Source organism: Gasterosteus aculeatus, chromosome 16 (genome assembly GCF_964276395.1).
Source record: "Gasterosteus aculeatus chromosome 16, fGasAcu3.hap1.1, whole genome shotgun sequence".
NCBI classification, from domain to species: domain Eukaryota; kingdom Metazoa; phylum Chordata; class Actinopteri; order Perciformes; family Gasterosteidae; genus Gasterosteus; species Gasterosteus aculeatus.
In genome coordinates this window covers 18,907,706-18,932,785 of record NC_135704.1, presented here as the reverse complement: position 1 = coordinate 18,932,785, position 25,080 = coordinate 18,907,706, and the positions used below count along the sequence as shown (strand labels likewise).

General features: G+C 49.9%; 1 protein-coding gene across 1 annotated transcript; it reads right to left on the bottom strand.

Moving 5' to 3' along the window:
- Nucleotides 1-106: 106 nt before the first annotated feature.
- On the bottom strand, nt 107-24,767 carry xpo4 (exportin 4). Its single transcript, XM_078090877.1, has 24 exons — nt 24,645-24,767; nt 23,318-23,423; nt 22,954-23,095; nt 22,399-22,537; nt 21,457-21,573; nt 21,225-21,377; nt 15,944-16,057; nt 10,191-10,348; nt 7,707-7,881; nt 7,344-7,520; nt 6,922-7,064; nt 6,665-6,810; nt 5,703-5,880; nt 5,466-5,625; nt 5,213-5,382; nt 4,909-5,083; nt 3,584-3,790; nt 3,411-3,497; nt 3,077-3,257; nt 2,740-2,861; nt 2,450-2,580; nt 2,059-2,176; nt 1,879-1,971; nt 107-1,496 (listed from the first exon to the last, which is right to left on the bottom strand). Exons 1-24 carry the CDS (start codon nt 24,708-24,710, stop codon nt 1,299-1,301), a joined length of 3,456 nt encoding a protein of 1,151 aa, XP_077947003.1. The 5' UTR covers nt 24,711-24,767; the 3' UTR covers nt 107-1,298.
- Between the last annotated feature and the right edge of the window lie 313 nt (nt 24,768-25,080).

Sequence of the window (25,080 nt, the reverse complement as noted above, 5' to 3'; positions counted from 1 at the left end):
TCTGTAGTATTAGTATTTCCTCTGACATACTGACATTTTTAGATTCAAAATAAAAAAATTAATTTGCCCCGAGATAAAACAAAAAAAAAGAGTCAAGAGGCCACACTCATTTTATACAATAAGTTTATGTACACTTTTACACTTCATTAACAAACAACCAGTTTAGTGCCGTAAACGCTGCAACAAAGTGGCTCTGCTCCTTTTATTTGGTTTATTATTGCTGTCCGTCAGCTCCACACACTCTCTGCTCCGACTACAGAGAGTGTGTGAGCGCGCATGTTTGTGGTGAAAAGTTAAAACTGTGCCGCTGTAAGAAAAACACAACAGGAAAAAAAAAAACAGCGAAACCTCAGCGCTGCGTCGTGGAGCCTCCTTGAGTCCCGGAGGAGATTAATAATACTACGATCCAAAATGCAGGAGCAAATAATAAAAAATAAACATCAAACCGAGGAAGTCGCTCATCTCTTCTTCTCTAATAAAAACAGTTCCGCTGTGTCTGTTGTGTCTTCGAAACAGACGTTTTTTGTGGTTTCAGATGTGGAAACATTTAATATATTACACCTTTAAAGAAGCTTTTTGGAGTCTGCTTTCCTTTCATCGCCAACAGACAAACAAACGTCCTCCTGTGCAGCGTGTCACTGCACGTGTGTGTGTGTGTGTGTGTGTGTGTGTGTGTGTGTGTGTGTGCGCGCGCGCCCACATCCGCTGTATCCTCGGCCAACGTCAGGCAGCTTTTGTTGTCAGTTAATAAATGAGAAAACTAAATATAAAAAACCTGCACACACAGAACAATCATCAAAACAAAGGCACTCTGGGAAGGATCGGGGCGCCGTGTGTGTGTAGAAATGAAATGTGTATGTTAGTCTGCGGTTGCCGTGACAATCTTGCAATAAAAAAAATGGCCCCTTTTGTTTCAACAACAAAAACGCTCGCTGGAAAAAGAAAATGTTTCTGGCCATTTTTGAACAACAGAAACTTTGTTTTACCATCAAAGTCGCTGTGTGTGTGTGTGTCTGTGTGTGTGTGTGTGTGTGTAGCCTCCAGGTACATGAGGTGATGGAGGACGACAGCCTCCATCGAGTCTGTCTGTCAGCGACCGAGTCCGTCTGCTCTGCAGTCCAGTCGCCATAGTTACACACACACACACACCGTCATCACCACATCTGTCAATCACACGGGACTGGAGGGGCGGGATCAAAAAACCAAAACAGAAATCAGAGGTGAAAGCACGAGATGGGTCCTTCCTCCAGCTGACTCTTTACCCAGAGTTCATAGGGTGGGTGGGGGGGGTCCAGTGGTTATTTCACGCACAGCAAGCCGCCCACGTTGGCCACGAACTCCTCCAGGCTCTTGAGGAAGGCGACCTTCTGCTTGCGGTCCATGGTGGGCGGCGTGCTGCTGGCCGTCAGCTGGTTGAAGGCGTCGGCGAGCCGCTGGTAGATGACGGCGTCCCTCTGCGAGGAGAGCAGCGCCTCCACCAGCTCCGAGTACTCCGCCTGACGGGGGGGCAAACACCATCAGCTCACAGTCATCAGAGAGGCTTTAAAACATTTCCTGTGATCCTCGGACCTAAAAGGCATCAAATGCCTGCACGCCAAATATCTGATTTGAAGTTTTGCCACGAATGAGTTTTGTTATTGTTCAGCCCTAAAAACAAACTTAATAAAAAATGATATATACCACCTAAAAGAGAAGAAAGTGTACATATGACTGAAATATATTCATTTATTATTTATTCTCTCATTATTTTACTAATTTCTTTGCTACATTAACATGAGAGAACAACTTTATGCTCTTGGGAAAAATATTCCAGAGGAACAACTTTTAATAAAACGTCATCGTGTGAGTTTTATGGACTGAAGGACGATGTGAGTTCACCTGATGGAGGCACACGAGGGTGTAGAGAGCTTCTCCCGCTGCCACCGTCATCTCCGTGTTGTGTTTCTGCAGCACCAACATGTCGAACACCAGCTGCACAAGTGTTAATTAAACAAAAGCTCGCATCATTCCGGTAATAAATAATAATATTGTTATTGTTCAGGTCATCGTGAGCTTCACCTTAAGGAAGTGACGGGTGGCGACAAAGAGGGGCGTGTCCTTCTCCTGGGTTTTGGCGCACTGCTCGGCCAGCGGAGACAAAGCCTCCAGACACAGCTGGCTGATCTCAGAACTCATCCTGAACGCAGAGGTCAAGGGGCACAAACGTCCACAGCACCTCACTACTTCAACACACGCCATTTAAAAGAGGCGCCAGCGGCTTTGATGCACGTTACACCGGCTCCTCTGGTATCAAAGTGCAGCACAAACATCTCAAACACAAAGTTAGAATTAGAAAAATAATTGCGATGACCTTTGGCTTTGTGCCGATTCCCCCTGTGGAAGAAAGGGGGCGTGTCCCCGAGCAGTTCAAAACCAGATATTTGGATTAATAAACGGCGTGGGAGGATACGAGGTCATCCCGAGCTCCAGGGAGAACATGAGGCTCTTGAAGAGGTCTTCAGGCAGCTGAGGGATCTTCTCTGGAAAGATCTCGCAGATGAAGGTGATGAGCTTGTAGTACTGGTTGCACAACGAGGGGAACTGGGACAGACGGGAACAAAACCACATTAGGTGTAGCCCCAAAATAACATCGGCACGTGTGGTGAATAAAGTTGTATCGCATTCAATCAAATTCATCTATTCATGCACCAGCCAAATGATCTACTGCTGCACGAGAGCATCTGTCTGGAGGATCACCACCTTCAGCAGGTCCTGGGACATGAGCGGGAGGACAATGTTGACGCCGTAGAGGACCACGTCCGCCGCCGACACCGTCCGACCGGAGGCCGGCGTTCCCTGGTCCTGGTTACGAAACACCTCGTCTGAAAGAAACGCTTCCTCTTAGCGAAGGTCCGACGCTGGAAACCAAACATGACACTAAAATGCAAACGACGAAGTGAGAATGTGATGAAGCGAAACTAAACAAGAGCCACATTCCTTCCTCCTCCCAGCAGAGGGCGCCGTGTGAACACGCGCTCACGTGGAATGAAATGAGGAGAAGATCTGTCGATCGCCTGCGAGGCCTCTCTGAACCCACCGGTGTCGCTGAAGTCGATGAACTCCTTGGAGAGCAGGTTGGTGAGCAGCTCCATGATGAGCAGCAGGTCCTGGTACTGGTCCTCCTCCGCCGCCGCGTCGCTCCTCTTCCGGCACTGGTTGTTCTTGGAGTAGACCTGCAGCAGCGTGAGGCACGCCTCGTACAGCTTCATGGACTTGGTCTGCAGCCGCAGGGCGGAGGACGGGGACCACGAAGAAGAGCAGAAGTGCACGTTCAGCGCGTAGAATGTGCAAAAGGGCCGAATTCATTCATTTTAACCCTTAACGTCAAGTCAGTGGGTCGTTAACAGGAGTACATGGAGGTGGAACATCACCTCTCCCAGGTAGCAGATCTGCTTGTGAGCCACTTCCACAAACACCTCGATGATGAGGTTGATGGTCTCCGGCGTGTTGCTGTAGACCTGAACAACAACAACGACAACAGCAGAGGTCAGACCGACGTCCCGCTGACGGGTGGAGAGGCACTCAAACACGGCCCCGCCCCCACCTCCATGAGGCCGATGCAGCTGGACAGGAAGTCCATGAGGAAGGAGAAGAGCGAGGCCACGTTGTCGATCTGCGTTGCCTCGGCGATGCCGCACAGCGCCTCCAGCGTGGCGACGATCTCCCGCTTCACCGCCTCCTCCTGGCTGATCTGGGCGAAGTTGTCCTGGTTGATGAGGTTGAGGAAGCGCTGCTGGAGCGGGTGGAGCACCTGGGGGGGGGGGGCAGAGGGACCGGGGGAGGGGGGGTTAAGGGCACCAGATCAGAACTCTATGGGAGTCAATCATCACATTTCAATGTTTTATTATCCAGCAGGGGAGAAAATGTACTCAAGTACTAAAGTAACTGTAGTTCTGTGGAAGGAGCCTTGCTGCATCACGAGGACTTATTGACCCGTTGGTGGTCCGGTTGGTCCCCCATCGATTCTGAGCTGAACGAGTCCAAAGATGAACTTCATAGTTTTTTTCAGTAGATCAGCGTTTTCAATTACAAATCTGTGATTTAATTTCTTTATAGTTATTTTCTTAAAGAGTTTTCTGCGGTCTTTTGTTTATTTATAAAGGAAAAGTCTTTGTTGTCAGTGTTTTGCTTCACTTATTTATAACAACGTTGCAGTTTTTCCAAATCTTAAACCCATTAAATATATTTTTAGTTCCCATAGACCCTTAAAAAAGCCAGTCTCCGTATCGTCGGCAGTCTTTAATACGTCTGGTCTCGACTCACCAGGTCCTTGTTCCTTTCAGATAATTGTTTGTTCCGTCCTCATTGAAGATAAAATACAAATATATCTTTATTATATGTGATATCTAATTTAATGAGTATCTGAGAGTGTCGTTGATTTATCTTTTTTTTAGGCTTATTTGTCAAGAAATGTCTTAAAATATATAAAATGTCAAGAGACGAAAAGTTTAAAAAAATGTTTGGGAAAAAAAAAGTTCTGTTGGAAAAATGATCTTCAAAAAGTCTTTGGTGGAAAATTGTCATGGAAAGTCAGAAAAGTTTAGATCAAGAAATGCATTTTAATAACGGTTCCTTCACTTTTATCCCTGACAATTTTATGAAATTAAAGATTAATAGTTTTGTCTGTCGTGTGATAAAGATAATAACTTAATGAATGCTCGAGTATTTGAGCGTCTTTGATTCATCTTTTTTTCAGGCTTATTTGTATAACAAATATTTGACTGGAAGACAGTGATTGATATTTAAATATTGATAAAAAGTGAAACCTCAGTGAATATAAAGGTAAAAACCCGAGAAGACAGCGGAGAAGTATTTCCAATTATTCTGTTGCGACCAACTGACTGAACGCAAACGCATCATCGATGTTACCTCGGCCCAGTACTGCTGCTTGGCGTCGGCGTCCATGTGGGCGAAGCCTCCGAGCACCAGCGCCTTCATCAGCGTCCTCTGGACGGAGCTGGACAGCAGGTGGAGCGGCGGGCTGCGGCTGGCGAACTGTTTGGCCAAGTTCCACCAGCTCTCACACTGCACCACCATGTTGGCCCTGAAGGGAGGAGGCGGAGCTTCCGTCACTGACAGTCACATCAAAAAGGAGCCGGTCGTATCGAGAAGAACTTGATGGAGAAGAAGCATCTTCTGCCTGATGGAGGTCATGAGGTCATGAAGCCCTCACCTCTCCCTCTTCTCCACCAGCGTCACCAGCAGCTCCACCGTGTCGTTGGCCAGCTCGGGCTCCGAGCTCCACACCGACAGGTTGTTGATCACCTTCTCCAGGAGGTATCCCACAATCCACTGGGCTCCCTCCGTGTCCGCGCCGAACGCCGCGCTCAGCGGCATGCTGATCTGAGGGAGAGACGCGCCCGTCAGGAGGGCCCGGGGGCGGTTGGCGTGCGATGGCGTGCGGGGGCCCGGCCGGGGCTTTCTACCTGCTCGTAGAGCTTCTCGTCCAGCAGCAGGTACGTCTTGGTCCACCGCCTCAGGAACCACATGATGTCCTTCCCCATCTGCGGGCTCAGCAGCTCCGTCAGACTCGCCCTCGTCGCCCTGGACTCCACCTCCGAGGTCCGCAGCACCGCCGACAGCAACCTGGGGGGGGCGGAGAGTGGAGCCTCCAATGCCTCTAATAACCAACGTGTGTCCACGCGAGGGACGGAGGGCGCTACCTGATGGCGGCGTCGGTGCGGTTGCAGCCCGGTATGGACGAGGCCTTCTCGCCCGGCGAGCCCAGGACCTGCAGCGTGGTGTTGATGTCCACTTCGGCGGCGTGCTTGATGGAGAACTCCATCACCTCGGAGGGGATGAGGGGGGTCTCGCCCTGCGAGTCGTCGGCCAGCAGATACCCTGCAGGACGGACAGATGTTTAAGGGTCTTCTGACGGGGACCACCTCAACCACCTGCAGCGTTCGTGTCCTTCAATTTGTTCTCTTTTCATTTTAAAGTGTTTTAAGATTGTTTAATGTTTACTCTCATGTTACAGCCTGCGTTGATCACATTCAGTCAAAAAAGGAAAAAAACGTTTTTTTTAACAGATTTTTGCGATTTAATCAGAATTTAAACAAACCACAATAGAAAAGAACAGTTTGCCTTTAAAAGGCTCTGGATGAATGTTTAGGAGCAGGCTGGAGCCCACAATTAAAGTCGCTTAAGTGGGAAAAACTGCACCGGGGAGACAATAAATAAATATATAAATAAAAAAGTTTAAACATTATATTGCTGTTTGTATGACTTAAACCACGTGAGTCATTATTTATATTTAAAAAAATAGGTTGTGATATAAAAAATCTCCTAATAATAATATTCTAAATATAGATATGTACACGGTGTGTATGAGCCTCCTGCTAGTGGACTGATAGTTTAATCATATTAACATTTTCTAAAGGTCCCTTTACTGTGTTTGTATAAACGACCTGATATCAGAAAGCTACTTGTTATGTTACTATACTGCAGGTAATGTAATATACTATATATATATATATATATATATGTAATATGTATATATATATCTCAAATGACTGATGTACAATAACAGGGGAGGGAAGTTAAAACCAAGACATACAGGGAACACCGATTGCGGATGGATGGATTTTAAAATCAAAGAGAAACAAGGACAAAAGACGCTGCTGACCTGAGACCAGTATGAGCCAGTGGATGTCCTCATAGAGGTCGTCCAGCACTTTGCGGTCCACTGACCCGGGGTCGGACGAGGCCATGAGGTGCTGCTGGGTCCTCTGCAGCTGACCGTGGAGCCGCGTCACTCGCTCCTCCAGCAGGCTGCAGGACGAGCGACAGCGTGAGGAACACCAGCGCACACACACCACTTATTACAGCAAAGAAGCTCAAGCCGCCTGTGTACCGGCGGCGCACCAACACACGCGTGGTCACCTGCTGAGCAGAGGGATGCAGTGGTCCGCCGCCACGCGGCCCAGCATGCCGACGCTGGACAGCTGGTCTGAGAACAGCTCCCGGTCGTCCTCCTGCAGCTCGTTGATCTCCTCCTCTTCGTGGGACGAGACGCCGTTCACCGACTGGTGGGGGGGGGGGGCATCACGATATTATTAATTAATATAATAATAAAAAGTTCATTCAAAAATATGTATGTAAAAAATATTTGAAAAGAAAATATCTGATATATTTAAAGAAATTTGATATTTTCTTTTTAAATATGTTTACATACATATTTTCTATATATATAAAGAACAACACTATCAGTAATATCTACATACACTTAAAAAGCTGAATAGAGGGAGTTGGACTATCGACTAAAGCGCGTCATTGACCTCCGGTCAGCGTCTAGTGCTCCTCACCAGGTTCCGGGTGCCGTCGGGAGCCGCCAGGTGACACTGGATGTACGAGTTGAAGACCTGGATGGCCGGCTGCACGAAGCAGCCTCGAGGAAAGTGCTCCTCGTCCTGGACGAGCGTGAGCCAGGACTCCAGCAGCTTGTCGTAGGCCTCCATGTAGACCATGTCGTCTTTGTCCAGCTGGGCGAGAGGGAGAGAGAGCATTCACATCGGCTGCTTCTGGTGCTTCTAACACAAAAAATATTTCACCCACGTGGGCAGTTTGATCCTTCATTAAAGTCTTTTATTCCACCGGCCTCTTTAAAATCTCACACGGGACATTTTCCTTTGACCAGATTCTATATAAAACGAGGCGCTGTGACTCACCACCTCCTCCAGGGCGGCGCTGCGTCCGAAGGAGCAGGTGAGCAGCGTGAGGCAGTTGATGAAGGAGGTGAAGAGGTCGCTGGGCAGCGCCGTCAGAGTGCTCCTGGGGAACATGGTGATCAGGTTGGAGATGATGTTGGAGAGTCCCACCGCCTCGGAGTCCTCGATCTCAATCCTGGGAACGAGAGAGAGATCAACGCGATGCCGCTGCGATCGTTCTCTTCACAGGAAGAGCTCACGCCGCCGCTCCTTCCTGTCCGGGGGCAGGAGCGCTTCCACTGTCGGGTGGGGCTGGGGGTCACCGCTGGGGTCACCGCGGGGGGACTGAGGTTTGGACGCAGCCGTGAAAACTGATCTTTGAACCAACGCTGGTGGGCAACGTGACCCGAACGTTTCCACGGCTGCGTCCGAGGTCACGCTCTCACCATCGATGGCACAGTGACATCACATCAGGCTAATTCACTGGAGAGAAGCGGCTTTAATCTGAATTCTTCATCTGGACAATTCTAACCACCAGGATCAAACTGCTTTAATACCGTTTTCAAACTTTTTGTAAGAATCCCTTAGTTTTAACTTTTAACTGATATAAAATGTTTTTGGCAGTCGATTGTTTATTATATTTCATATAGTGTGTTGTTGTAATACTCGCCTTGGCCACAAGAGGCAGAAAACATGAATCAAATGTTACCACACGATATAAATCACTTATCATTTAATCGTTGATTTAGACACCGTCACCTTCTCTACCCGTGTGAGACCAACGCCTATCAGACGGAGCACAAGCAGGAATCAGCAAAACATGTTGACATACGAGGAATTTGACTTGGCGGTTGGTGCGTGACATCAGACAGAAAGACAATGGACAACAGGACAGATAAGACAACATAGTGAAAGATTGAACAACTGCTCAACCCGTACAACCCCCCCCCCCGGCATGGTTCTCCGATGAGGCAATTGGAAAAAAGCTCCAAGAATAGGTGATTACAGACGGAGCAAAAGAGGAGAGAAGAAGAGAGGGAGACGTTGAGAGACAGACAGAGGGACGGGACAGAGACACCGCTGGCGTGTTATTGTGACTCTTTAAGCCAAAGCTTCACGTGTTCAAGCTGCTTCCTCTCGCTAACCAAAGAGTGACGTCACCATGGCGACTGATACTCTCACTCTGAACAGACTCGTGCATTGGCGACACTACAAATCATTTAGTTTTTGTTTCAATGTCTTTTTTGTGCCTGAATAACTTGCTGAAAATAAGATTTTGCTTCTCAAGGTACTTTTAAAAATAATAATGTGAATATAAATAAAATGACATGTTTTTGATGGCCGACTCGGGCTTAACATCGATTAACATAAAACCCAGAATCCAGTCACCAATTAGCAGGTTTCACTAGAAGTATAATATTCCTATAGAAACAGGAGAGATTTCAAAAGGACGTCTGCATTAAGACTCGGTTGTCTCACGGGTTCCCTGTACGTCTACGTGTTGCCCTCTTCAGTCCAGTGTGCAGACGCTAGAATCAGAGCCCACGGCCGCCTCCGTCTCTGCTTGAGTCTCTGAATTTAGAAACACTTGAGCCACCGCTTCTTAGGTTTGAATGTACGAAAGACAGAAATGGAGCTTTTACTACAAAATATTAGTCCACCCGTTACTGCGTTCCCGTGTTGCCCTTTGACTTGATGTGATTTCTATGCCCAGATGTTTCTTGAACGCAAGACTCGGTGTGGCAGGTGAGTAATGTACTGGTAAAATATGTTATAACATTGTCTTGTGCTAAAGCCGTGTCTCAAGCATCCTGTATTTGACCCTGACGTGCAAAGAGCAGCACGATACAAAATGTTGCTTTGCAGCTGCGTCCTGAGAAGGGAGGCCGGTCGACTCGAGCTCATAGACGCTTCAAAACAAAGGACTTCTGTTCATGGCCTTGGTTCATATCTTATTGGGTACGAAAGTTCCGGATCCACGTTTTTACTTTGTGTCAATTCATTATGATTTGCAGCGGCCACTGAGGAGGATCTTGTGTGTGTGTGTGTGTGTGTGCTACCCTCAGCTTCACCTGGGTTCTTATCTCAACCTGCTTTGCACTGAGAATGTCCTTCACATGTGTATAAAAACTATAAAAGTAACGTTCTAACTGCTCGGAGACGTCATTTCCACAGAGCACCGTGATACGTGCCGGTGTGTTTGACCTCCTGCTTAAGCAATAAATGGACTTTTTGCAACTTTGATCATCCATCACGACTCTGTTTTATCAGACAAATCATTCTCTTCTACCGAGCTTTCATTGAAATATTCCACAACAGTAATAACTTCCAACGAGAGGGTTTCAATTACTCCGAGCGGGGACTTAAGGTTTTGCAGATTATCAGTCGCGGCGTGATGGAAAGAGAAGGTCAGAGCTGCTAAAGCATCTGTTCCTCTTGTCCTCGCCGTGGACATCGGATCCACCACCAACAGCTTCACACCAAAGCAACCAGAGCGCCACTGACCCGTTGATCATGCTGAGCAGGCCCTCCACCAGGTGGGCCAGGTAGGACACCTGGGCGCTCTCGTCGGGGAAGATGGGCCCGTGCATGGAGGCCAGCTGGGCCAGGCACTGCAGGGAGTCCTGGGCCATGTCCGAGTCCTCCCGGATCTTCCTGTGCACCTGCAGGGCGACATAGAAGAAGAGCACGCGTCACTTCTCCGTTTATTCATCAGGCCGCTTGTTAGAAACGCTACGGGTCACGTGACCGTGACATGCGGGGGAGAATCATTCCAGACTCGTCTTCTTGCAGGAAGAGGAAACGAGGCGATATGCGGGGGTCTGAGTCAGTGTGTCAACCCCTCATGAGAGGTCAGAGGTCAGCGACCCGTCCAGCAGCCACACCTGACAAAAGGTTGCGTCTATTTATACACACACACACACACACACACACACACACACACACACACACACACACACACACACACTCCTATATTTTATAATTAAACTGCTGCCATCCTGGAAAATAAACTTGATCCCTTCTGATGTTTGGCTCTCGTTTGAATCTCAATGTAACTTGTATGAAATTACTAAATATATATTTACTATTTAGTATTAACTTTAACTTAAATTAAAGCATCATCACGCGAGTCCAATAAAATAAAAGCACACAAGCCTTTAATATATACTATCTAATTTTGAGTGAAAGCTTTTATTTCTTTGATAAACGTGCACAAAAAAACAATGTTGATTTGTTCCATTTTAATATCTTCCGTTATGCAACACGCCGGCATCAGTAGTATTTTCTTAATCATAAGCAAATAATTGAGCCCTTTACTTGAATCAAGCTGTTCCTAAAAACAGGCCGCAGAAAGTCATTTAAAAGAGTTTTACAGAACAGAACAGCAATCGTCTTCCTCTGTTGTTTCAGAGACTCACGTAAGCGTCTGAACTGATTAACCATTAAAACGTGACGTGATGTTAGTGGAGTGAAGCTCTCGAATCATTCAAAAGGACTAATTCACTTACTTCTGATGCGTCTACGGGAAGGTTTTCTACACTTTAGTGCTCGAAAGGTCCAAACATTTGAACGTGCTGGTGGTTCCTCAGCCGGTTTAGTGAGACCCGGTGGAGCGGATCCCGACCTCAGCGCCGACCCACCGGTTGTCCGAGGCCTCGGTCAGACGCAATTTTTAAAGCCCCCCGGATTCCTGTACGACAAGGTGTGTGACGGGCGAAACAGGCCACGCCCCCAAACACAGCGAGACGCAATCCACCACCGAGGCTTCCTGCAGCGCCGCGTCCATTCACGGACCGATCCGCTGAGACCCGTCAGGATTCGTACTCCATGGCGTCCCCCACAAAGCCCCAGAGGTGGCAGAGGCTTTTACTCGCCCCCCCCTCGCTCTCCTCAGACAGCCTCAATGGAACCCAGAGAGGAGGGAATCTCACCTCCGCGCCGAGCGACTGCTTTTTGCTGGGATTGGGGGGCTGTGGGGGGTAACAGTGACTCATCACAGCCTGTCGGCGACACGTGTGGGGCTCAAACCGCCGTCCTCCCCCCCCCCCCCGTCCCCCCCAGACCCAGAGAGACCTCCTTCACCGGCTCCACATGGCCCCATCGCACATCAGATCGAACTTTCAGCCTTCCTCTCCTCCTTGTTGCTTCTTCCTCCTCTCAAATCCTCCCTCCTTCTTACTCTCGCCCTGGAAATTCACCCCCCCCCTCCCCCCTCTCACCCCTCTCACCCCTCTCACCCCCCCCTCGGTGCGAATGGAATCTCAGACTCTAACGTAGCGCAGCCGCTGTTGTCTCCGCCGCTGCTGCTCTCCTCCAGAGCGTGAAGTCATCCTCTGGAAGAGCTAAGTGAGAGGAAGAGGAGGGGGGGAGGAGGAAGAGGAGGCGGGGAGGAGGAAGAGAGAGGGGGGGGAGGAGGAAGAGAGAGGGTGGGGGGGGGGGCAAAGGATTGAGCAGCGCGAGCTCTGAAGCAGCTGCAGCAGCGAATGATCCACGCGATGCCAGTAATGTCGCCTTGAGTCTGACTATAGTTAGAGACACACAACGAGCGCGTCAGTGTGTGTGTGTGTGTGTGCGCGTCAGTGTGTGTGTGCGCGTGTGTGTTGGGCAAAAGGAGAGCGGCGTCCAACGATATGGAACATTTAGTGCATCAGATCGGATGACGATGGAATAATTCATCAATGGATTTGATGTCTTTGATGTTAAATGTTTTCTGAATGCACAATAATTATTCAGTCATTAAATGTCAAAGTTAAGGAAATGTACAATTATGGTTATGTGTATTAATATTTTCTATAAAATGATTAAACACGCTTATTAGAATTATACTATTTGTTTAATTCGAGATTTTATATAATTTCTTCTGTTTTAATAGACAAATGACGCTGACTTGACATGTCGGATATCAGAGTTAAGTTTGTAATATGCTGTGCTGTAGATGATATAACTTCCAAAGCGAACAAATCTGTTAAATACTGATGGCCGATTACCGTGTTGATCATCAGATCCCCAGATACTCAGAGTCCATCTCTAAAACGTTTTGTGCTTGATCTTTTATTACTGTGACAAAATGAAATCAGCCAACCATCTGATTGCTTTGAGCACACTTCAGGAGTCAAATATTAAAAGGAGCTCATGAAAAAAGATGCTGTGCTGACGGGGGGGGTGGGGGGTGGGGGGGGGGGCGTCAGGTGGGACGGGAGGTGAGGGAGAGGAGGACCCACAGAGAGGAAGGCTATTTATAGCAGGAAACAGAGCCTGGTGTCTGTTACCTCGAGCGGCTCAGAGGCTCATTTGTCTGCTTCCAACTCATTGTCCCCCCAGATTGTGTTACTGTTCGCCTTCAGGCCGAGGTCTCTGCTGCCGCCTCATCGGCCCTGAACTCCCTGTGCTCCTCTGTCTTTGTGAGGAACGAATGCGCGCTGGTGTTACACAACGTCACTACGCACACAGCGTAACTACACAACGTTACTACGCACACAGCGTAACTACGCACACAGCTTTACTACACACACAGCGTTACTACACAGCGTAACTACGCAACGTTACTACACAGCGTAACTACGCACACAGCGTTACTACGCACACAACGTTACTACACAACGTTACTACGCACACAACGTTACTACACAACGTTACTACGCACACAGCGTTCATTTGCTTCTTATCTTGTTTATCTTTTAGCCGCTGTGCAACTAAAAACATTAAACATTTTCATTAGAACTATAAACTTGCTTTGTGACAACATCTGCATTCAAAACATGTGTTTGAGCTTTTTACTGGTGAAATAAACCAGATGCAACCTGGGGTGAGTGTGTGTGTTTGTGTGTGTGTTTGTGTGTGTTTGTATGCGGGCAAACATCACTGAAGCTGCTCTGAAAGAGAAACCCGCGGCAACAAACGACAACGGCGCATCGTGTTCCTCATTTTCTTTGTGTCTTCCTCCCTTCTCAATCCGCTGGGAACCATTTGTCCACAAATGTCTGCAAACTGTCTCCAGGTTTGTCTCTCTGAATTCAATCCGTCAAGTTGTCCTTTTCACATCTACAAGTCCTCCATCTTTAATCTCGACCCACTGCGTCTGCGTCTGCAACGACTCAATGCTTTTACATTCTGCACGTCACATACGCGGAACCCAGGAGCCAGTTAATGGGAGACTGACAGCAACCCCCCCCCCCAGGGTGCAGTGTGTGTGTGTGTGATGGGGGGGTTACTGAGGTTGTTAACAGGGGCCCCTAATCCTGGAGCCGGGCTCTAATCCCGCCACTGGTCTGCTGTGGACTATGACCCCGATGGCGCGTGTCCCAGAGCACCCCCCCCCCACCCCCCGTTACCCCTCATGGCTGAGGAGACGCGGCAGCTGAGGCGGCAGAAGACCCCATTAAACTGAATAAACACACACACATTTACACAATCCCACAGAGACAGATATGCCACACACGCTCCGCCAAGAAGATGTTCTAACACACACACAGACACACACACACACAGACACACAGACAGCTGACCACAGCAGCCTTACAATAACAAACAGTTGAGCTACTAGAAATACCACAGCGAGATGAGACGCACAGCCTGCAAACTGAAACCAACACAAAACGCATCCTGAGGATTCCAAAGACCAACCGACCCCCAAGAAATGACAAACATTTTTATTCCCGACGAGCTGCTGCTGCGAGCGGCCAATCAAATCCCTGATCGGTGGCGACACACAAAAAGACAGAATAGTCCCCAAAACCAGAAAGCCTCACTAGTGGGGCTCAACATGGTTTAGGATTCTGCGTGAGCTGAAACCGAGCAGCAGTCGCCTTCATCCCGTTAAAAACAAGGCCGCGCATCGCTGCCAAACCTGTTTGTGCTTCTGCTCTGAATGTTTTACCAACAATGCAGCAGTATGTTGTCTGTAGTTTATATTGACATGATTATCCCTCATTTATTTACTTTGCACGTGTTGTTTTATGAACGTTTGTCTACAATTTTTTCCACGTGTCGTTTCTATTAATATTCTTTTATTAATAATTACTCATGTTATATTATGTGTTTTATGGTGACTTGGTGGATGAAAAACTGCCTCCTGGTTAACTCATATACGCATATTCTCAGTGGTGGAGCAGCTTGTGGACGTATGGAGGCCGTGAGGTGGAGCAGCTTGTGGACGTATGGAGGCCGTGAGGTGGAGCAGCTTGTGGACGTATGGAGGCCGTGAGGTGGAGCAGCTTGTGGACGTATGGAGGCCGTGAGGTGGAGCAGCATGTGGACGTATGGAGGCCGTGAGGTGGAGCAGCATGTGGACGTATGGAGGCTGTGAGGTGGAGCAGCATGTGGACGTATGAGGCTGTGAGGTGGAGCGGCATGTGGACGTATGGAGGCCGTGAGGTGGAGCAGCATGTGGACTTATGGAGGCTGTGAGGTGGAGCGGCATGTGGACGTATGGAGGCTGTGAGGTGGAGCAGCATGTGGACGTACGGAGGCTGTGAGGTGGAGCGGCATGTGGACGTACGGAGGCCGTGAGGTGGAGCGGCATGTGGACGTACGGAGGCTGTGAGGTGGAGCGGCATGTGGACGTACGGAGGCCGTGAGGCGGAGCGGCATGTGGACGTACGGAGGCTGTGAGGTGGAGCGGCATGTGGACGTACGGAGGCTGTGAGGTGGAGCGGCATGTGGACGTACGGAGGCCGTGAGGTGGAGCGGCATGTGGACGTATGGAGGCTGTGAGGCGGAGCGGCATGTGGACGTACGGAGGCCGTGAGGTGGAGCGGCATGTGGACGTATGGAGGCTGTGAGGTGGAGCAGCATGTGGACGTATGGAGGCTGTGAGGTGGAGCGGCATGTGGACGTACGGAGGCCGTGAGGTGGAGCGGCATGTGGACGTATGGAGGCTGTGAGGCGGAGCGCATGTGGACGTACGGAGGCTGTGAGGCGGAGCGCATGTGGACGTATGGAGGCTGTGAGGTGGAGCGGCATGTGGACGTATGGAGCAAACAACAACAACAACAACCACCCAGTAAACCAGAGAAAACTTCACAGGCGGCAAAACACACGAGGTGAAGACGACGTCCGTCTCCGTGGCATAAATGAACCTCCCGGAGACGAGACCTCCTGACGAAGGTCAGATGCTCATCAAGGGTCGTCCCCCTTTCCCATGAAAAGCCGCGTTAGAGCGTCGATCCCTCAGACCTCCGTTGCGTCTCTCTGACATGGGCTGAGGGTGGAGCAGGAGGAGCGGTGCGAGGTGTGGAGCAGGAGGAGGAGGTACTCACGGTGAAGAAGAGGTCCATGACGCGGGTGTCCAGCAGCGCCTCCCTCCAGCTCTCCGTCGGCTTCAGCGTGACGTTCTGCGCCGCCTCGAACATGGCGATGTAGTGGCGTCCCAGTGACCCGCCGTCCGTTAAGGCCAACAGCAGCATTGAGGAGGAGGACGACGAGGGGACACTACGCTCCCTCTCCGTGGGGGGTCTTCGGGGGGTCTCTGGTTTGGCTCCCTCTCATTAATCCTGTCTTCACCCCACTGGGTTTAATTTGACCCCCCCCCCCCTCCCTGAATCGCCCCCTTCCTTTGTCTCCTTGTTCTCTCCCCCCCCCGTCTGCCACAAAGAAAGCGTCTCTCCCTCCCTCCCGTCCTCGTCTCCTTGCTCCGCTCTCTACCCTCTTCTTCACCTCCCCTTTTCCTTGTGCTCTCTCTCTCTATCTCTCCCTCCCTCCCCCTGGAGGCTCCTTGCTGCAAGGAGACCCTCCCTCTGCCTCCTCAGCCAATCGCGTCGCCTCCCTCCTCTCGGCCGCTCTCCCCGGGACCAAAACAAGGAGACCCTCGTGTGTCCGTCACACGCAAAGACTTTGACCGCTCTCCCCAACGAGGAATCTAACTCGTCCCGACAGAAGGATTTACATGATGAATAAATAAGTCCTGATCCGAACGACGATCTCCAAAAACAACGTAACACACATGCAAATATTAGATACTATATTTTATAATATTTACTACAATAACTTCCCATCGCAGTTTATGCACCAAGGTTTGTTCCACTCATTTTATTGTAACTGGTCTAAATGTTTTGTTCCTCTAAATTTCAATCTAATTACAACGGAAGGATTTTATCGTCTTGTGGGGGTAAAAGACTTGTGACGAGAATCAAACGTAAATCAAATAAATATTCTTCTGAATCAGGAAGCTTCCAGAGGAATGTTGCATCAAAGCCAAACGGCGGCAGAGGTCAAGCATTCCTCCGGCAGCCACTCTAAAAGGCGGCGTGCGTGTCCAATGATTGGCTTCCGGGCCTCGTCAATAGTAGTGCAGAAGACGCTCATCTGACCCTCGGAGACACTGAGGTGTAACTTCCAACATGCCTACGGGTTTTACGCTTAAACTACTGAAGTATTTTAGTTATTCATCCAGTTTCCCTCCACAACTTCTTTCCGTCTCACGTCCATCTTGATGCATTAAGGGAGCGAGAGGCCCGAGGGCCAGCGAGCTGCTACAAACGCCCCTTGAGATCGAACGGCCTCAGGAATGATGACGACACGTCTCCTATAGAGGTTATATATGTTATATACTATTTAAAAACAGACATTTTTCTGGTTGCATGTCCAGAAAAACAACAGGAATAGAAGTCTGCTGTCAGGCTCCATGAATGAAATCAGAATAAAATTGTTTGGGTCTCCAAATGTTCTTTATAGTTGCTGTTATTTCAGTTCAATATACCTTATTTTACCAGAACGGCTTCATCCACACATTCTAAAACACATTCAAGATTCTGGTTTTCATCAAAACACAGAAACTGCTGGTTCCTCAAAGTGAGCTTCACCAGTTAAAGCTGCATTCTCTGTAGTGGCCAGCAGGGGGCGACTCCTCTGCTCCCATAGACGTCTATGAGGAAATGACTCTACTTCTCTGTAGTGACCAGCAGGGGGCGACTCCTCTGCTCCCATAGACGTCTATGAGGAAATGACTCTACTTCTCTGCAGTGACCAGCAGGGGGCGACTCCTCTGCTCCCATAGACGTCTATGAGGAAATGACTCTACTTCTCTGTAGTGACCAGCAGGGGGCGACTCCTCTGCTCCCATAGACGTCTATGAGGAAATGACTCTACTTCTCTGTAGTGACCAGCAGGGGGCGACTCCTCTGCTCCCATAGACGTCTATGAGGAAATGACTCTACTTCTCTGTAGTGACCAGCAGGGGGCGACTCCTCTGCTCCCATAGACGTCTATGAGGAAATGACTCTACTTCTCTGTAGTGACCAGCAGGGGGCGACTCCTCTGCTCCCATAGACGTCTATGAGGAAATGACTCTACTTCTCTGTAGTGACCAGCAGGGGGCGACTCCTCTGCTCCCATAGACGTCTATGAGGAAATGACTACTTCTCTGTAGTGACCAGCAGGGGGCGACTCCTCTGCTCCCATAGACGTCTATGAGGAAATGACTCTACTTCTCTGTAGTGACCAACAGGGGGCGACTCCTCTGCTCCCATAGACGTCTACGAGGAAACGACTCTTCTTCTCTCTTGATTTATTCCCTCAGTAAACATAGTAAACATGAGTTTATGGTCTCAGTCTCTAGTTTCACGTCTTCTTCAACACGACATGATGTTCATCTAGTGAATTATGGTCCATTTAGAGACAAACAGACCATAAAGCAGGGGACGCTTAAGGGCGGGGCGTCACGCTGATTGACAGGGCTCGACCTCGCCTGGGCTCCGTGTTCCGGGGCAGCTGGCCGCGTCGTCTACAGCTGCTGCGCCTTTTGGACCGTGGAGCCTTTGATGCGGTTGCTTCTGCCGTCGCGGTTTCAGAACGGCGGCTTCAACACAAATCACGTGACCAGCGCCACTGCGCTTCCTGTCCACGGTCACGTGACCGACTGTGGATCAGAGACCCACTGAAAGGACTCAGCTGTCGGCCGTGTGCGTTTCTCTGGGTTTAAAATAAAACGTGAATGTTCTCCGGCATCAAACAAACGGGTTCCGTGTTTTGCCTTCGAGTTGACAAGTGAATTTACAACTTGGACCACTAGATGTATGTGCGGCGCGTGTGCCGTGCCGTGACTCACGTGTCCCCGGGGGCCCGAGGTGTTTCTAAATCACCCGCTGCCGTCGCCCTACTGCATGTGCTAAATGTGCTCTTCCTCATGTTATATGTTAACTAGTAGGTCACTAAAACAAGTCTGTCCCATTATATGTGAATGCATTTCTTTGGGGTTCAACATTGTGTTTTTCTTTCTTTGCCTGAACTCTGACCCTCGACCCTCTGACCCCCCCCCCCCCCCCCGGATCAGCGGCTCAGATCCGAGCTGGGTCGCGGCTTAGCGAGCTCCTCCCGTATCCCCGTCTCATTACGGGCTGATCCTCCCGCCCCGGACCTCGGGCCGCCCGGCGGGCGCCGCGCGCTGGGGTTTAGGTGACATATCCTGCTTTAAGTCTCCCCTGCAGCCTCGCCATGTGAAATAACAGTCCAGGAATACCTCCCCCCCCCCGTCCCATCTCCTTCTCCTGCCCCCCCCATCTGTTCAGACAGCAGTTGTCATTAATCCTCACACTACTGCATCAGATCTAGAACATGTATCAGTTACTCCAGTGTGCTCAGGGAGCGATAAGCTGTGGATGAAGGTGGCGAGTTGGATGTGGTTTTATTGACACATCGCATTCCAACCACACGCTGCATGGGGGGGGGGGGGGGGGGGTAATAAGGCACATAATGCCACTGAGATGCTCATCGGTGTGTTGGTATCAGGGGTAGAAGGTGCACCAGGAACCGCGAGGGGTTTGTGCCCCTGAGCAAGACAATCACGAATGTGATTTACTTTGTTTTAATATGAATCTACAAAGTAAAACGTCAGATGACTGTAACAAAGTATAAAGTAGAATATTTAGTAGGTCAACGTGGAAAAAGTACTTAAGTAAGTTGTACTTTAGTTCTTTTTGGGGGGAGAATTCCTGCACTCTAGTGAAGAGGAAAATGTATCAACTCAATGCATAATGTATATTACCCCCCCCTCCACATCCCAGCGTTAACCCGAGCCCCCCCCCCCCCCTATAAACTGACCTGAGAACAGCACATGGGAGCGAGGAGCCCCGACCTCCGCAGCACCGGAATAACCTCCTGATTGAGGAGTTGATTGTTGCTCCGACACGTTAATGCCGCTTTTATTACGACCGGCTAAAAATAAAACGCTGAAAATCTTCCTCTCTCCTCAAAGAATTTGACTTCTGACGAAGGAGGGGGGTCGGGGGTCGGGGGGGGGGGGTTCTATCTGTCATTCCCGACAGCCATTTACAGCACAAGACCGCCGCCCCCACCCCACAAGGACAGATTGCGACCCTGAGTGCGGAGTGACGCGGTGTCGTCCGGGGTTCATACAGACGACACGCTGAGGAGGAACGATGTGTGTGTGTGTGTGTGTGTGCGGCGACGGCTGTCAGCCGTGTAATTAAGCAGATGAAGCACCGGCGCGCGCCGGGCATCGCACGGGCGTGTTGAGACGCCCGCCCACGCTCCGGCCCCCCGGCGGCCTTCATCAACGCGCTCGTGTTTTCAACCACATGCTCGCGAGGCCTCACGCGCCAACACCCAGCGTCCGAGGATCGCGTGTCGCGTCCTGTAGACCGTCGTCGTCGTGGAGACACCACAGAACCACCAGCAGCTCTCCCTCGCCCCCGAAACACATACTAAAGGTTAAAGGTCAGACCGTGAGGTCACCTTCATTCATCGATGCCGGACAATAAGAACATTCACCGTCCCGCCTTCAGCCGCAGAGCAGCTAAACGCTCAGAGGGGACTTGAAAGTGCCTCTCTGTGAGCACTGGCATGGACGGAGGGTGCCAGGCATACCAAGGGGAGCCTCAACCAGCCACGGGGGGCCGGGGGGCCGCACGCAGACACCTCTTTGAAAGTGATACACTGCTCTGGCTGGCAGCAGAGCGCCACTCCAGATCCCCCCCCCAGACAGGCCGAGGGGATGCCAGGCTGCTCGCACTTTAGCTGTAATGAGCTCGCGCACACACACACACACACGCACACACACACGCACACACACACACACTGTAGCCAACTGCAAAGATCATGCGGACGAGAGCCTCCCACTACAAAGCAAACGGTCACACACACACATTCCCGGGTGTCACATGTTTGCGCGCACGCACACACACGCGTTTACGGGATTGTTGTTTCATCACCACATTAAGCACTTGTTTGTGTTTTAGAAATAAGGTTAACTACTAATATCAGCGATCAAGTACATTTTGAACATTCCATTTAGTTTTATCTCGTCTTTTTATGCTGTTTTTAATTCTATTTATTTGATCGGAAATGTGATTAAATATTAATCCTTTATGCAAACAATTTAGTGGAAAACGACAAACATGAAAACAGTGCGAGTACCCGAGGTTTGAGGCTTCAGTCATGAGCCCGACTAGGAGGAATTACTCTGTAAAATGGATTCTATAACAAACAATATTCCCACGTGTGTCGGGACGTCGGTCAGGCAGGCTGATGCGCCCCCCCCCCCCCTCCGGGCAGTAACACCCCCCCCCGTCAACAAAGGATATGATTGGGCGGCAGGAAGTTCCAGCAGAGCACCTGGTTGGCCAGCGCCAGGTACCGCTGGAAGACGGACGACATCTGGGCGTTGAGGTTCTCCCTGCGGCCGAATTCCTGCAGCACCTCCATGGTCAACATGAAGATCTGACGCAGGCCGTCCTCCTGGGGGGGGGGGGGGGGGCGGGTTAATGGAGGAAAAGACGCGTTGAAAGCACGCGAGCGGGAGGAGGGGCGAGCGAACCTGGAAGAGGCGCTTGCAGCTGCCGTGGAACTCCATGCTGAGGCCGATGCTGCTGGTCTTGCTGGAGCTGGAGAACTCGCTGAGCAGGGCGGTCAGGATGGAGCACGCCAGCGTTTGCTGCAGCACAGGGGGTCAGAGGTCACACAGGGAAGGTGCACCAAGAGAGCGAGGAGGCGCCTCGAGTCGTTGACAGGGATTTGACTACAGGGGACGTCCGTCATCTTAAAGCGAGGTCCATAGAATATGAATACGCGTGGCGCCTCTTTCTACCCTCCTCTCCTCCTGATGCATTTGGGGAATTTAGACAGTGACGTTCCTTGTAAGTGCACCAGGATGCACGGATGAATGATCCACGGTTACCACAGGAAGCAGTGGTCATCATAAAACGGATGATACAAGAACAGCGCTGGCCATAAAAACAGATAAAAGCGGCTCCACATCATCAACAAACAGTCGCTACGCTCGTCCCTCACAATCTTGGTTTTAAGGAGCTTGAAGCAGTAAATGAGTGAAGTGACGAAGGAGACTGCGAGTTAGTAAATAAGAAAGAAGCTAATCAAAAGAAGGAAAGCAAACAGGTCTAATCGGTCCTCATCTGCTCTCAGGGCTCCACAGGCTGAAGGTTCACGCAGATAAAGCGGCGCCCTCTGCTGGATCAACGGGAGACGTGTGGTTGGGTTTCTCTGAGCAGCATTTAATTGATAATAATCAAATAATAATACTTTATTTGCATTGAGGGATAAAATCGGTCTCTATTGAACGTCGCCTCTTGATGTAATGTTCTGTTTTATAGTGCGTGTGGAAGCTGAACCTTTCTCTCTTGTCGCAATGGATTTTAAACAAAGTAAAAGTAGCAGTAACATGAAGGTAATGCAGAAGGAGCCACAGGGACGAGGTGCTGGGCCTGGACCTGCAGGAGGACCACGAGAAGATGCTTCTCACCACGGCGGCGTTGCCGCTGCTGATGAGCTGTCCGACCTCGTGGAAGACGCTTTTACAGCTGATGCTTTTGTCCAGTGAGCCCCTCTTCACGATGACGGCCACGGCCAGCAGGATCTGCTCGCGCACGTACTTCTGGAGACTGGGGGGGAGAGAGGGGGGCGGGGGAGAAGGGGGGTATTATGGGATAGTCGTGTAACGTTCTGCTGTGGACATGTTTTAGGCACCTAAAATAATCACTTTAAACAAACGATATATCCATAAACAGTCATTTAACCTCCTACAGTTTCTGCTGTACCGTTTCCTCAAACTGCTAGTTCGGGATTCAAGTGTGACTTTGGTGTTTTAGGGGGTTTGTTCCGCTTCGCCACAGTCCCACAATAACACAAACAAACTACCTGACGAACTGTCATGGGAGGTCAAATGAATTCGTCTTCAAACAAATGATTGGTCTGTCTGACAGCAAGAGAAGATGTTTTCAGTATATTGTTGCCTCCAGCAGCAGGATATGCGACGGTCCTCCCAAACGTCACACAGACTTCTATCACACTTCCTTACTTGGGTCTCTGTAGGACGTAGGTGAGGAGGAACGCTCGGAGCGACTCGATGCTGCTCTTCTCCAGCAGGACCCACTCCCGCACCACGGCCTCCATGACGGCCGTGGCTGCCTGGAACAGCACGTAGTCCACCTTGCTGGTCTCTGGGAGGGAACATTTAGAGAAAAGAATGAATAAGAACTACATGCAGGCGGTCACGTACGAGATTAGAAGGTAAACATGCAAAAGGAAAAAGAAGGCGCAAATCCCCCCCAAAAACACAGTTCAATTGAGTGAGACTTCAATGGAAATAAAGGGAGTTGTTTTTAAAGTTGTGTAGGTTAAAAAGCAGCCGTGCCGGCTGCCTCAAGGACCTTGGTAGTTACCTAAGATGTGCTTGCAGATGGCGAAGGGGGACTTGGATTTCCTGAAGGAGAGGAAGATGTGTTCAGCATGCTGCCTCTGTTCTGTGCTGACCATGGACGGCGGAGCCTGGAAACAAGAACATGCTTATAAAAAACCTTTTTTTACATTATTTACAACATTTTCTGCCTTCTCATTTCTTATATTTGTAAATATATTTACACTTTATTTTGATGACTTTCTGCAGCAAAAATGATATTTTATTAAATGAGAGATGGATTGAACGTAAACAATGTGCTTAAAGTACACTGCATACATTAGTACACACAAACTGCCAGCCCATTAAACAGCCATTGCTTTGTGTTTGTTTACAACTCGCGGTTCACATCCACTGTACATAAAGACCCAACGCATGAACAGAACCCACGAGCTCGCCCGCTCAACTGTTATTGATCCACTCCAGCAATGACCATCAACACATACACCTGTAGACAATGACCATCAACACATACACCTGTAGACAATGACCATCAACACATACACCTGTAGACAATGTTTACGCCCCTTTGTTTACCCCCTTTGTTTACGTGAAGCAGCTCAACGAGGAGCCCGAATGACACGGTGTCCATTATGATCCACTACACCCACAGCCACTGCTGACCGGAACACACCTGCTGGCTAACACGTGACGGCAGACCCCCCCCCCCCCCCACGCGGGGTGATCTGCATCAAGAAGTAAGTAGGAGGGGAGGGGGGGCAAGATGGCAGAAAGGAGGAGGCTGTAGCTAACGTTAGCCGACGTATCCACCACAGACTCGTGCACGTGCTGGTTAGCCGAGTGGGGGGCAGTTGTTTACCCTGATGGAGGCTGGGGGGGGGGAAAGATGGAGTTACTTCAGGAAGCTACAGCTGCACCCGGGTGACGCGACAGCCCCCCCGGGACGCTCCGGCCGAGCGGGGTCCAACTTCCCCGAAGCCGCGGCGAGGGCGTCCGAACCCCGGGTTAGATGGTGTCATTTTAACGCTTGTTATTTATCAAGAAGAACGGAACGGGGGGGGGGGGGGGGGGGGGGGGGCGGAGGGGGGAGACCCGGGGGGTATTTGGGGTTTTATTTGCCGGGTGAGGAGACCGGGAGAAGCGGGACGCCACGCAGCGCTCACACACCGTCTCTCCGGTAAATCTGAACACATTACAGAAAACTTGGGAGTTAGTCGCCTCCCCCCCCCCCGGGCCGCACACCCCACCCTCCCCCTCCCTCCCCCCGTCGTCACACTCCCGCCACGCGGCGTCAACACCGACGTCCCGCCCGCCGCCGTCGCCGCCGAAAAAGAACACGTGAAACGTCTCACCATTAAAACTTTGGCAGCGCTTTCCAGCTGTGTGATCACTTCTGGTGCACCGACCGCCGCCATCATCGCCGTCCCTCTCCGATGACGCGCCGCGCGCTCTGCATTGTGGGAAGGCGGCGCGGCACCCGGCGGAGGTTCGAACCCCGCGGTTCACCCGGTTAAACGCTTTGGTATTTCAAGTCAGCTTTTTACATTTTGTATTTATTTTATAAGTTTCCTTTAAGAACATTTTTGTTTTAATTGCTTTGACGGTACTTTATACAATGTTGAAGTACTTGTACTTGACTATACCTTTTTATTTGTACTCATACATGTACTCAAATATTGACAAATATTGTCAATTTTTTTCCAATTAATTTATCTGGCCATATTACTTTCTATTACGTTGCAGATCATTTATACAACTTGTTTCATATATATATATATATATATATAT

Bases quoted from the DNA above. Each gene is read 5' to 3' on its own strand.
- xpo4 (XM_078090877.1), bottom strand. From the start codon at position 24,710: ATGATGGCGGCGGTCGGTGCACCAGAAGTGATCACACAGCTGGAAAGC. The intron at 16,058-21,224 runs CATATCCTTTGT...GACGGCGGGTCA, and splicing joins GGAACTTCCTGCCGCCCAAT to CTGGGACGCCACTACATCGC. The intron at 5,383-5,465 runs GTAGAAAGCCCC...TCTCTCCCTCAG, and splicing joins ACGAGAAGCTCTACGAGCAG to ATCAGCATGCCGCTGAGCGC.